This window comes from Epinephelus lanceolatus, chromosome 16 (assembly GCF_041903045.1).
Source record: "Epinephelus lanceolatus isolate andai-2023 chromosome 16, ASM4190304v1, whole genome shotgun sequence".
Lineage (NCBI taxonomy): Eukaryota > Metazoa > Chordata > Actinopteri > Perciformes > Serranidae > Epinephelus > Epinephelus lanceolatus.
This window is the reverse complement of record NC_135749.1, coordinates 19,897,147-19,911,651: the sequence shown is the minus strand read 5'-3', so window position 1 is coordinate 19,911,651 and position 14,505 is coordinate 19,897,147. Positions and strand designations below refer to the sequence as shown.

Sequence of the window (14,505 nt, the reverse complement as noted above, 5' to 3'; positions counted from 1 at the left end):
GTGTGCATGTCCTTAGTATACTGCATTAACTCCTTTTAAAATTATCCTCCTGAGACCCCGTGTCCTCATATGAGGACATCACATTTTCGATTAACTTCACCTTAGACTTTATTCTACTTAACTTAACTTAGACCTGTTGTCCTCGTTTGTAGGCACTTTTTTGTGCCATCTAGTGGCAATAGGACCACAATACACCAATCCATGTAAAAACAAGATGGCAGCCATCTCTACCAAGTCAGTCTGCAGCCCATCCTGACACAAAAGTGGACAAGGTCCAAAATCTGACCACATTTTATGGTAGAAACTTGTTAATTTGATTGTTAATGTTTGTAGTTTGGTATGGCAACAAATTAGACCAACAGTAATAAGCTGAGACACAGTAAATTATGAAGTACTTGTTTGAAGACATTGGGACTTAATTATTGTTGACACTGTTTAGGTTTTTATACTTATTGGGTCCTACTGATCCCAAATGGCTAGGAGAAATTAAAAATGCACACCAGACAAAAGTTTGGGTCTCAAGAGGTTATTATTCTCTTCCAGTTATTATGTGTTGCAACAGCTTAACTTGCCCTTAGAGGAAAATTTGTTTCCTCAGATCAAATCAGAATTTTCCAGTGAACTGGGGGGACACCTGGATGACACTGACAAGCAGATACAATAGGAGGAGAACTGATTTGAAAAGTACGTTTTTTTCTGTGCACTGTCTCTTTAAGGGTGGTGGGGAGATTTGTGACCATTGGTTGCTGTGTTCAGTCTTGTGCAATCACCGCCCTGCAGCCTCTGCCTGCCCAGTCAATGTTCCCAGTGACTTCCCTCTTTCAGGTTGTTCTCATGCACCGTTCATAAGTTTTCCTGTGGAAGGTAATGCACCAAAACTCATACATATTCCACGTAATATCGTGGCAGTAATTCATGCATAACCCCTGTATTTTGGAAGGCTGCGACCACGTGCGGTGACGGGAAGGAAACGGCCCCTAAAGGTGCGGTTAGGAGGGAAGTTTTCACGGTGGACGGGTCACAAAACACAGACCGTCTCTGGAGCCGTGTGAACTTGACGTCATCATAAGGTACGTCCTCACCCTGTTTCTTTTCCTAAACCTAACCTCAGTAACTTCACATGCCAAAACCTTTTTTTCTCAACTTTATTGAAACAAGCTAAATGCTACAGTCTGACATGGCAGAAATCACATATTGTCATACAGACATCCCAGTCAACGTCAGTAAGTGGGCCCCATGTGGTTAGTAAATGAGCTTTGAAAATGAGCCCTGTATGGGATTGTCAGTGGGTTCCAAAATGGCCACATGCCAATTGGCCACATTAAGCCAAGTGGGCCTCACGTGGGTTATGCTACAACTATCTGGGTACTAAGTGGGTATGAGCCCAAAATGGGCATATTATCATCAACCCACTTGGTTAAAAACACCCATGTAGGCAATATGCATGGGGCCATTATGGAACCCTTGGACAATCCCATACAGGGCCCATTTTTCAGCACATTTACTACTCACATGGGGCTCACATGCACATTTAATACTAAGTAAATAGTAGACAAAACTACAGACATAAAACGAAAGTTACAATGGTAACTACGGTTCTATGAGTCCTGGATGACCGCCAGAGGCGGTGCATAAGCACTGGATAACTCCGCCCGCGCTAGCGCATGTCGAGTACGAATATCAACAATGTCACCCGTGATCCCTGCATGAACTCCGGGAGGCTATATCTTCCGGTGTCAGCAGGTGATCTGTTCCCAAAATCTGCTCGCGAGCATGCGAGGATTCAGAGTGACCAGATACTCTGGCGGCCACCGGAGGCCGCAGCCTCAGTGCCCCCCTGAGAAAAGAAGACACCAACCGCTGGCACCCCACGGTGGCATTCTCAACCAAAACATGTCGCGATGAAATTGCCGCCACATACACCCTCAAGGTGGAAGGAGTGTGACCGTTCTCCAAGAGAGACTGGAGAAACTCCAGAATGGTGGCCACCGTACAAGAGGCGGGATCCTCCCCCCTGCCTGCACACCAGGCAGAGAACCTCCTCCACTTGCACTCATACTGGAGGCGGGTGGATGGTGCACAAGCATGCGAAATGGTGCACCTGACCGACTCAGTGCAAGCAGTCAGGAGCGGGTCGGGCCCTGCAGTGGCCAGACCCAAAGCTGGAGGCAGCAGGGGTCGGGGTGCCAAATCCGACCCCCCAGCTGTGACTGTGACAGGAGATCCGTCCTCTCTGGGAGGCGCCACGGCGAGGCGCAGCAAAGCCTCCGCAGCAGTGGAAACCAAATCCTCCCCGGCCAGAATGGGGCCACCAGGAGGAGACGGTAGCCCTGTTGAAGGACCCGCTGCAGCGTCGGGAGGATCAGAGGCAATGGCGGAAAGGCATACAGGAGGCCGTCGGGCCACTGGTGCCCCAGGGCATCCCGTCCCAGAGGACCGTCCCCCTCTGTCCAGGAGAACCAGAGGGGACAATGAGTTGACTCCCTCGAGGCAAAAAGATCCACCTCCACCCTGCCGAAAATGCCCCAGATCATCCCCATGACCTCCGGATGAAGCCTCCATTCCCCCGGAGGAGGCTTGTGTCGGGAAAGGAAGTCCGCCACCCGATTCTGGTCGCCGGACAGCCACACAGCCCGCAGGCTGGACAGACGGGGAGCGGCCCATGTAAACAGGCGCCGGGACACACTTAACAGTCGCACCGACTTGGTGCCCCCCTGATGGTTGATCTGGGAGACAACAGCCTTGTTGTCTGACCGGATCAGCACATGTTTCTCCTGCAGGTGTGGTAGAAAGTGCCTGAGAGCCAGATGGACAGCCCGCAGCTCCAGCACATTGATGTGGTATGCACGGTCCCGGACAGACCACGCCCTGAGCCGGTCTGCCCCTGGAGGAGCCGGAAGTGCGGCGGTCGGGCTTGGGGTCCTGAGGCTTCCGAGGTGAGCGGCGCAGAGTGGAACGAAAGTCACCCGCTGACTTCCTCTCGTCCCGCCGTCGCCTTTGGCCACCCCGGGGAGATTGTAGTGGAGGACCCTGAGGGGCAGATGGAAAACTCCTCGAGCTGCCCCTGGAAACAGGTGCTCTCTTATGGAGGCTTGCAAGCCGCCGCCTGGTGTCGTCGGCCTCAGCGGTGCGGTCCAGTGCATCCAGAGCAGCAGAGCCAAACAGCTCCCCAGGTTCTGCTGGCACCCGGCAAAGGACCCTACGAGTCGCCTCCGTCAGAGGCGACTGTGCCAACCAGACATGACGACGAGTGTGGACAAGTGTCGACATCAGCTGTCCCAGCTCCCTCGTCTGGTAGGCAAAAGCCTGCAGTGACGCATCACACATGTCGCGGACGGAGTCGTCCACCTGTGCATCCTGCAGGGAGGCTGAGAGGGCAAGGAGTAAGTGGGAGAGGGTGTTCCTCAAGCGGCCGACACGTGCTGCTGTGTTGTAGGCCTTGCAGATGTAATCGTCCGTAACCTTACACTGCGCAGAAGGGCACTAAGGGTCGGACTTCATCGCCTCATCCAGAGCCACAATCAAGGCCGCGATTGGAGGCTCAACCGCCGGCATGTGGAGGAGCCCCACCGACTCGGCATCCTCCATGGCAGCCAAGGCCCGATCATCTGACCCCAGCCTGGTGAGGGCTGAAGCGTCCCTCCAACAGGAGTGCAGCTCCTTCAAGAAGTCCGGAGAATGCGGCACTGTAACCCTCGCCGGGGGAGGGTTGCGCCTATGGAACGCACTGGGAGCCTGCCCCCGGCTCAGGACATCGAGCTGTAGACGTGCCAGGGCTGCTCGGATGATCGCCCCCATGGAGGAGTCATCAGACCCCCGCCGAGAACTCTGGGCAGAGGAACGGGAGGAGCTTGCCGCCGTCAGAGGGGCCGGACTACCCTGTGAGTCCCGAAACTGACTCGACGAAGCTGCGATGGAAAGCGCATCGTCCAGTGGCAGTGGTGACTCCTGGGCCGGCACAACAGCAGGAGGTGCCACCACACCAGCAGGCTGGAGATTCATGAGGAGCGCCTTCATGTGCTCCATGTCAGCAGCCAAGCGGTCGACCTTGGAGGAGAGCCAGTCCGTCGCCGCCGTCTTCCTCCTTTTCGCGGGAGCACCGTTCCCGCTCCGTGTGGCAGTCCTCTTCTGCGCAGGAGCCCCACAGAAGTCCGCCCTCTCAGACTGGAAGGAAGGGAGGCAGGCCGGAGGACCCAGTTGGGCCAGTAGGGCCAACCTCACTGACGAGGCCTGCATGAACTGCAGTATCATGCCTTGGTCAGTGAGGGCCTCCTGCAGGTGGTCCACGCCAAGACACGCCACACAGTGGTCATGGCCCGTCTTCAGGCTCAAGGGGGGTCTACAGGTGGCACAGGCGTGCTCTATCCGCAACCAGGTGGAGAAGCCAGCGAGGAGCCCAGAAAAGTATGACACTGCCGGGAGCGGAAACGTCAACACAACTGAACAAAACCACCAGACCAAGTTGGGAGAGGGGGCGGCTATGCAACCGTCACCAACAAGGTTATCAGCCTTCTTCCTTTTCCGTCTTTTTTTTTTTTTTTTTAAATATATATATATATATATATATATATATATATATATATATATATATATATATATATATGTCTGACAAACACAACTGAGCTGGGAGAGGGTAGCGGAAACACCACCGTCACCAATCACAATTGAATCCTTCACTTTGAATCCCAAACTGCAAAAAAAAAAAACAGAACACAGTTATCAGAATTCAACTTCCACTGACCTGCTCACACAGCCTTCAGCAGCTGCAGGCAATGCTGGAAGCGGGGGGCGGGGACGCCGCCATACCAGCAAAGCCACAATACCAGAGCAGGGACAACGACATACATGCAATCGTGCAACACGCTGGCCACAGCCCCTGGGAGAACGAGCGTCAGCCCGTTACTCCCACCACAGAGGCACAAGGCTGCCCAGGGCCAGCAACACATGAAACCAACAGCAAACACTTATGTACACCTCGACGCGCGATCGCGAGAAGAATGAAGGAACAGATCACCTGCTGACACCGGAAGATATAGCCTCCCGGAGTTCATGCAGGGGTCACGGGTGACATTGTTGATATTCGTACTCGACATGCGCTAGCGCGGGCGGAGTTATCCAGTGCTTATGCACCGCCTCTGGCGGTCAGTAGGGACGAAATAGAAACAGCCTTTTAAAATCATTTAGAGGACAAAGTACCAAATAGCTGGTTATAATATTGTATAATAGATACACTTTTCTTGTTCCACATGTTCCATAAACTGCATAAGACTACAAAAAAATCAATCCAGAAACCTTTTAAATGGTGATGATTTGGCAAATTTAGATTTGTGTATATGAAATTTACCATACAGGATCATGAGGTTTATCATAAAATTAAATGCATTAACATTGCGTTCAAAATGAACAATAACATCTTTAAAACTGATTTTAACAGAGTGATCACTGTTCTTTAGTACACGTGTTTTCAAATCAGTCCAAAACTGAATAGTGTGAGAGCAGCTGTAAAACAAATGTATTCGTGTTTCAGGTTTATTATTGCAAAATGTACATTTTCATCCAAGTCCAAGTAAACCTTGACACCATTGTGTTACAAGGGTTGTAATTGTGCAAAATTTTAAAATGAATCTCTCTAATCTTGTTAGAAATGCAGACTTTGAGGGACAAAGCCGTGCCCTCTGCCAAACAATGTCAAACCCTAACCTCTGTAACTTTAAGTTAATCACGTAACTAACTGCTAATTCGTGGGATATCATTCGTAAGGTAATATTCTTACACCTACTTTCCTTATTAAACATTAAAATATAACAGTGCACTGTTTGAATTCATGTTTCTCTCCTTTACCAAACTAAGACGAGGTTAATTGCCTTCCCAAACTGTTACTCTTGTTAGTCTTTTAGTTAATTAGTTTAATGTTCCAACAATAAATAAAACCTTAATTCACCGAGTTAGATGTGAAAATAAGCTGTCGTGTTATCTCCATCACTTGTGGTCAGCTCAGCTGTCTGTTGCACTGGAGTGACATCTGGTGGTTTGTGATGTGTACTACAAAAAAAAATCCTCATCACAGCCTTTCTAGTTTGAGGTTAACCTGAGCAAATTGGCTTTATTTTTTTTAGAACATGGGAAGAGGGCAATGAGCAACAGAAGGGGAAATCGCTCAAAGAATTAGCAAGTAATTAATAAAAAGTGAAAATTAAAAACAAGAAAATTAGTTAGAAAATAAAAAAAATAGAAGTTAAAAACAAACAAGGAATTGACCTGGAATACATGCTTAAAAATTCTAATAATTCTGCAACAAAATTTTAAAGTATAAAAATGATAATTATTGCTATTATTTGAAATATAGCCTTTCTTTTTACCTATTTTTTTTTTAAAAATAATAATTTTCTTTGTTTTTTTTTTTTTTTAATTTGTAGGACATTTCTTACCAAGTTACTCAGTGCCTTTGCCTGTTTTTTTTTAAAGAAATCACACAAATTTGCTCAGGGTTCAAAAGTTTAAATACTTGGGAAAGGTGTCTGAAAGCAGCAAAAAAGTGATGTTGCTCCACGTTTCAATTAATAGAAAGATGAACCTCCGTATTTGTGACGGTATTCAAAATCCTATCATCCAGATATCTCAGTTCCCCGGTATACCGTAATACCATGATACCACCCAAGCATGTTCTCAAGTGGCATTTTGGTGTGTGTAATGAAATTGTTGCAGTAATCTACAATGCACATATAACATACCAGCTAATTTATTTTCTGTAGCTGCCAACGTAACATAGCTCTAATATTCCTCTATGTGTGACGTAACTCATTGCATGTGGGGCAAGAAAAAAAATGATTAATGGTCCTTGAAATGTCATGGAAAACTTTTGAAATTTTGTCCATGAAAATGGATAACATTGGTTTAATCTTCATCTAAAGCACATAGGAGGTTGAATATTGTCTTCCATCACCCCCTCCCTCTTAACCTCAGGTTTGACTCCTTATAGCTGAGAGGTTAGACGAAAACTCCTCCAGCTCCAGGTGAAGGTGAGAACTCAACTAACATGAAGTGAAATTGATGCTATTTGAAAGAATTTACAGCAACATGCATATAAAATTCTCAATTCTTTCTGAGCACCCATATGCTTTTTTGTGATTGTGCAGTTGACACACAAGTTAATAATCTATCACAATTTGACCTGTGGACTTTCACTGCATGCTCATTTTTACATACATGACACATACTTTGCTTCACACGTTGCATTTTGCTGTTTCTTGTTGACTCTCTTGAGGATTATTTGCACATTAGATCAGCACGTAATTATTGATTATTGATAAAACTTTAAACTGACAATATCATTAACCTGCCAGCTGGAATGCAGAGCATCAGCTATGTCCGGTGTGTGAGGAGACTGTGGGGTCCAGCACAAGCATCCCAGCTTCTTAAAGTCACAAACCTGCACAGATCTGTACGTCAACTGCAACACAAAAAGGTATTGTCCAATTTGCAATTCACAGATTAGACATTTAGCAGATGTGACTTTGGTCGGGGTAAGAAGACAGGCTTGGGTGCAGGTATTTCAAGTACTTAATTCAGCTGGATCAAATCAGTGCAACCAAAGACAACTTTAAGGTTAAGTGCCTGTGAAAACAGTTGCATTAGGTCCTCTGTGGCTCTGAATGTGGCTTTCAGAAGTCTCAGAAAATAACCTCAATGAAGTCTGTCTCACCATTTCTGGGCAAGCGCGCCTCCGCTCAAACAACAAACAGAGCTCAGAAATAAAATGGTCAAATCATATTCTAGTTGTTTTTGTGAGTTGATGTAAATGATTGTGTTAGATGGGCATATGATATCGCGTCATATCGATCGCAGGCTCCTGAATCGAATCGAATCAAAATCGTATCGTGACAGACTTTGTGATATCGGCAAACATCGTATCGTCATCCAGACAAATCGATATAATATCTTATCGTGATGAAGCTGGTGATTTACACCCCTAGTTATGACCCAGGCCTGGAAGAACCTGGGCCACACACGATTAGTACCCCCAGTACCCCCCCTCTTCCCACTCCCAAGAAGGTCAGCCAACTTCAATGTCAAAGTTCAAAGTAGCAGTTTTATTTTTGTCTTCGGAGGAGAGCAATGCCAAAATAACAAACAAAACTAAACCAAGATCCCTACCTTACCTGCAAGAAAATAAATGTGGAAACAAAAGACAATGAAGCTAACCTAACTCCTGACTGAACAACAGTAGAAAAAAGGAATGATCAACTAAAATGGCCTCTCCCTCCTCTTGTAGTGCTGCTACTGGATTAAGCAGGCCATTTACAATATTTACAAATGGTATAATCTACTAAGCTCAGTTCCTTAATCAAAGTTGCAATTAACCTTTACACGAGAACCAAAGCTGCTAAAAGCTTCTACACAAAGATGCTCTAGTTCACAGAATGCTATTGTAACACACAAAAGATCACTATCACAGAATATGTTACACACAGGCTGCTGACAGGTTGGGCATGGGAGAGTGAGAGGGGCCAAGTTTAAAACTCAGCAGCCAGCCAATCAGCCTGCAGCAACCCGGTCACATGGTCAGTTGGTAAATCACACACACCTGCAGCTCATCTCTCACACACACACACACACACACACACACACACACACACACACACACACACACACTTACATGGACTCTGATTGCCACAGCTGAGGAGGGGAGGTGAGAGAGAGCTGTCAGTACAGAAAACAAACATAAATGACCACAGTCAACACATGGCACAGAGCACACATCCACTGGGCTAAGGAGCAAATCATTTATGAACACAAATCCTCTAGTCTCTATGTTATTATTGTTGTTATTATTATTTTCAGTAGTAGTACTAGTGTTATTATTGTATCATAGTGGTAATAATAGTAGAAACAATCAATCTAGGAGTATTAGTAATGGTAGAAGTAGTAGTAGTTGTTGTGCCACGGAAAAACAAAGCTCTTATTTTGAAATCCTCCACATAGTAACCCTTCCTGGTTCAACTGCAGAGAAAACAAGGATCACTTGTGAGTGCTGCACATTGTGTTTCCAAGTTTTGCAAGTTTTAAACTTCCTGCTCGTTTTCTTGTTATTCATAATATGTGACCTTCTAATGTGTCACTGGTTATTATTGATAACAGTCTATTCATGTGTGTAATTAATGAGTTACTAGAGGCAAACCTGTGCAACAGCTGGCAGCTGCTTAGCTTAGCTTAGTTTAGCTTAGCATAAAGACTGGAAACAGGGAAACAGCTACCCTTTTTCTGTTCACAGGGAGCAGTCACTTCTTGAAATCTCTGCAGGTTGCCTGTCAAGAAATAGTGTGCCACAAAACCTCCCATATAACAGTGAAATGTATTTTTACAGTTCAGTGTTTCTATGGATACAACAAACAATGTGATTTTTAGCGAGATTTCTTTCTTTTAGACCGAGCCAGGATAGCTGATTCTCCCTTTTTCTGGTCTTTATGCTAAGCTAAGCTAAGCTAATTGGCTGGTGGACACAAGTGGTATAAATTTCTCTCATTTAACTCTCCTCCAGAAAGTGAGTAAGCATATTTCCTAACATGTCAAACTTTCACTACAAGGAGTATTTTTTGAGTTTATAATGTGATTTAGTTTATACAGTAGGGGAGACCGAGGTTAGTCCTTTTAACTTTTGTCTCGTCCTTCCAGGTAATGGAGGACAACAAGCCATGGGCTCTGATCTCAGAGGTGGGAGAACAAGGTTACCTTGAAGAGTTCGTTGACATAATAAAACAGCGCTTTCAAATCATCTGCCTCAAAGACTTCCTTCAAAACCCTCAGCTGCACGGCCCTAAAATCCAGGCAATGCTTGTGTGGGTTGCCTGCCCTGCAGCCGAGCCATCGCTGCTCAGTTTGCTTCCCTCGCTAAAGGTGGTTGCCAACGGAGGAGTGGGCATTGACCACCTGGATGTGCCGTACATCAGCAGTCTGGGAGTGAAGGTAACCAACACGCCTGGTGTGGTGAGCGATGCCACTGCAGATATGGCGATGGGTCTGCTTCTGGCATCGGCACGCAAGATCGTTGAAGGTGAGTCAAGACCATAATCAGGAATTTACTCAAAGAGCTTTACAAAGTATATGACACCATGTCTCCAAGACTCTCGAGGTCAAAGGTTAACTGAATCCTTTCAATTACAAAACCAAGACCTGCATCTTTTCCACCTGGATTTGACAGCAAGTCTGACAAAAATTAAAACATAATGTGCTCATAAATTGTTTGTTGCTGAAGGCAAAACAAGAGGCAGTATAAAATTTTGAAGAACAATCCACATTGTGGTACTGGTCTTAAAGAATAAATACATTTGTAATAAATCTGTTTTTCTTGTAGGTCACCAAATAGCTGTTAACCCCAATAGCACCCACATGTCACTAGACCTGATGGGAGATGAAGTTACAGGGTCGACAATGGGGATCATTGGAATGGGAGATATTGGCTGCAAAATTGCAAAAAGAGGCAAAGGATTTGACATGAAGATCCTGTATCACAACAGGAACAGGAGGTAAAGGTTTGATAGTTAATTTGGGTAATTTAGAAAATCCCGAGTTCTTAGTCATTACATTTTCAGACTAATTCACAGTGTTGTAGTGGTTGAGTTCAGTCTCGGTTTCAAGAATTTCCTTTCAGGGATAGGCTCCAGCCCCTCCTGCAACCCTCAAGGGGATAAGCGGTGACGGTTACTTATTCAGTCTCACTTTAAACTCAATGTCAACTAATTTGGAAACATGTCCGAGTGCTGCTTGCACAGAGATGTACAGTATTTAGTGGTGGCACATCATTACATTGTGCTGGAAGAGGGACAAAAATTTGCACTTCCACCTGGTGTTCCACCTTGTTGTAAATTTTGTTGGTACCGAGTTTGAAAGAGAGACTGAACAACCACCATAACATTTTCACTGGCCTCCACACTGCTTTCTGCTGTTAACTAACCTGTTTGCTCGCTCATCTGTGACATTGAATGTGACGCATCAGAAAAAAAAAAGGCAAAACAGAAAGGCATACTGATCTACTGCAGAGCTATGAACTTGGCTCTGGTCTACTGGTAATGGGAAAGGAGATTATCCCATAATTTTAATGAATTTTCCCATGTTTAAAAAAACCTGCATACACATGCTAATCTTGGTGGAACGGGTAGGCGGGTCTTGGGTCTTGGTTTTGTCTCTGCCTTGACACACTGGTCATGTACTCACTATTATAACTAGATATTTCAGAGCACTGAATCATGAGAGAGTGTTAATGGTGAGCTTCATGTTTTCTCTGTGCTGTTCAGGAGCATTGAAGATGAGCAGGCGGTGGGTGCCAGTTACTGTGAGAACATGGACGAACTGCTGAAAGAGTCAGACTTTGTCGTGCTGGCTGTCAACCTCACCCCTGAAACCACAGGACTGATTAGCCACAGAGAGCTGGCCCTCATGAAACCCACAGCAACACTGGTCAACATCAGCAGAGGTGAGGTTAATGTGTCTCCTTGTCTTTACTAATCTTGGTTAAAGAATTATTAAGGTTTCTGTGAGGTCATTATGAAACACTGATGTCTAATGTTTTACCTTTCATGCCTCAGGTCTGGTTGTGGACCAGGATGCTTTAGTCAAAGCTCTGCAGTCGGGAACAATCCATGCAGCGGCATTAGATGTGACTTACCCTGAACCTTTACCGAGGTCTCACTACACTCTTAAACCACAATCACAACTTTTTAAACTGAGACTATGTCACCTCTAAAAATATTCCTCCTCCTTAAATTTAACTTTGTACCTATGAGCAATAAAACACACTGCTTGACATTACTTAGTCAGTTCCCAGTCAAAGTTACATCATCTCACTTTTACTGAAAAATGAGCCTTGTCACATCAACACATCAGAGGAGCACAGTATGTACTGATACATGAGGTAATCAGGGACCTCAGCACCTTACATACAGTGTAAAAGGACAGCGCGGTTATTGTGTTAAAGTGACAGTCCACCCCAAAAATCCAAAATACATATTTTTCCTCTTATCTGTAGTATTGTTTATCAGTCTAGATTGTTTTAGTGTGAGTTGGTGAATGTTGGAGATATCAGCTATATTCAGCTATAGCCTATATAATAGTTACAATCAACCAACTCCTTGCTGGCTCCTAACATCTCCTCTTCTTCATCTTGTGCAGGGATCATCCTCTCCTTGGCCTTCCAAATGTGGTGATCACACCCCACTATGGCACCAACACCTACACTACAACAAGAAAGATGGTGCAGAGGATGGTAGAAAACGCTGTGGCTGCAGTGAACGGCCAGTCTGTTCCTAATGAAGTCAAACCAAAATGACTTCACTGATGGTGCTTCATCTGTCTGCAGTTAGGAGTGTTTTCCTACTCTAAGATGATGTACATAAAGTTAACCTGTTAGGTTGTTTGATAAACATGATAATTATTGTTACATCAGGATAACTAATGCACCAAATGCATTTCATTGTGCAACTCTGTCTTGTAGAATGAGTGCTGAGTTTGTAAATAGATTTTCACTTGTACACTTCTACTCTGACTTCTTCAATTATTTGATTGTTGTGTTTTTGTCGTCTTCTGTCTCCCATCTTCAAAAGGGAACATAGCTTACAGCATTAAGTGTTCAACTCCAGTGTTACACATTAAATTGTAAGAGGGAGATGAAAACCCAGATATAATACACCTTATTTGTTTTTATCAGATGTAATTTTATCAGTTTTTTGAGAGGTCATAATAGCTGGCTTGTTTGTTGTTATGTTAGAAACACAGTCAAAGAGTAATTCAACACAAAACAGATATTTGGTGTAATCTGAAACACTTGAGCATCATGGATGTGATATTTGCCAACAAGACATACAAGCTTTTGAACATTGTTAGTAGGTTGTGAGCCTGATTATGTCTTCTGATACTGGTGTTAATCTATTTAAAGATAAAGATAAATTAACAGAGAAGCTTCTAAACCTTCAGTTGAACTTCTTTTATTTGCAATGAGGAATTAATTGTGGTCTGACCAAACTTTCTCTGCAAAGATTTCCAGAAAATGTAGTTTCCATAAAAGAGCTCACTTTGGAAAGTAACTCTGATTTGAGGTCAACATTTTTCTGACATGGTGATTATAACGTGTACGATCAAATAGGTCTTTCTTTTCTTTGTCCCTTTATTTATCACGGGAGAAGGTACAGAACAAGTCGGGGAATACAAGTACACAAGTTCAAGGATGGAAGAAATTGGACCAAGATGTGTAAAAACAAACTAGAAAGCTGGGGAGTGTGCCTATGTTCCCACAGCTCTATGTTCCCACAGCTCTATGTTCCCACAGCTCCATGTTCCCACAGCTCCATGTTCCCACAGCCCTATGTTCCCACAGCTCTATGTTCCCACATTTCCTTTTTGCATATGTATGTATATATACACAGTGGCGTTTTTACATGTAAACAAATGGTGGGGCACCAACCACTTCATGATACCAGGAAAACTACAGTGCTCTCTCTTGATACAGCATTGCAAACATGGCTCCATAAAACACCTTTTTTTTTAAGACAAAATGGCTTGCCTCTAGCAGGTCTTACATATCTTGTACAGAGTGTGTGAGAGTGTGTGCGTGTGTGAGAGTGAGTGAGTGAGTGACCTAAATTAACAATGCAATATTCCATGTGATAAACTGTCAAAACCAGTAATCACCGGCGCTGTGTTGGTTACTCGTCGGCCTGGCTCGTCTGCTCCATCGTGCGCGATGGCGGCCAATTCATCAGTTTGCTCCCGCATTTTCTGTACATTCTCCTTGAAATGGGAGAGCGCACTGTTAATCCAGGGTCCATCAATGCTCCGTTTTTGCAGAGTGTTGTACAAAATATCCACTTCTGGCATAAGCATGGAAAAGAATTCCAACAGCTGCAGAAAGGCTCTGTCCCGGAGTTCCTTTGACAGGCCGTAAGCTTCACTTATAGTGGCCTCATCCCATCCCGGTTGTGTACGTATGTCCTCCATACACTGTAGCAGCGCAGCACGGTTCTCCCAAACTGCACGGACAGTTCTGCTTTTAACGTTCCAGCGCACTGCCGGTGGCCTTGGGATGCGTCCCTGGGTTGCCCCTGCAAGAGCCGCAACACGTTTTGGGGCGCCAGAAAAAAATGTGGCAAAAGCAGTTAAATCAGCAAAAAACACCTTCAGGATGCTCATCCGTGCTGAACAAAGTTGCTGCAAGGTCAGGTTCAGCTGGTGGGCGTAGCAGTGAACAAAGTGGGCATGTGGGTATGTCTGTCTCATGAGCGTCTGTACCCCACGGACGTTCCCACTCATAACAGCCGCTCCGTCATAAGTTTGAGCGATCAGCTTTTCTCCCAACTTCAGCGGTTCCAGCACATCTTTAATGCTATTACAGAGTCCCAGTCCAGTTTTATCTTTGACCTCAACAAACTCCAAAAACCTCTCTGTCACTGTATTGTTGGGCAACATGTAACGCAGCACAACCACCATTTGGGATTTACAAGAGACATCAGTTGTCTC

At 44.9% G+C, this 14,505-nt stretch overlaps 1 protein-coding gene across 7 annotated transcripts; it reads left to right on the top strand.

Moving 5' to 3' along the window:
* Nucleotides 1–724: 724 nt before the first annotated feature.
* LOC117263532 (putative 2-ketogluconate reductase) lies at nt 725–12,532 on the top strand. 7 transcript variants are annotated; one of them, XM_033637009.2, is made up of 9 exons: nt 725–864; nt 941–1,070; nt 6,964–7,019; nt 7,344–7,465; nt 9,673–10,051; nt 10,352–10,523; nt 11,292–11,470; nt 11,583–11,679; nt 12,166–12,532. In XM_033637009.2, the coding sequence occupies exons 4-9, from the start codon at nt 7,349–7,351 to the stop codon at nt 12,320–12,322; spliced, it is 1,101 nt and encodes a 366-aa protein (XP_033492900.2). In that variant the 5' UTR covers nt 725–864; nt 941–1,070; nt 6,964–7,019; nt 7,344–7,348; the 3' UTR covers nt 12,323–12,532. The 7 variants fall into 7 exon arrangements, with proteins under 7 accessions (XP_033492900.2, XP_033492899.2, XP_033492903.2 ...); XM_033637008.2 differs by lacking the exon at nt 6,964–7,019; XM_033637012.2 differs by lacking the exons at nt 6,964–7,019; nt 7,344–7,465.
* The last annotated feature ends 1,973 nt before the right edge of the window (nt 12,533–14,505 follow it).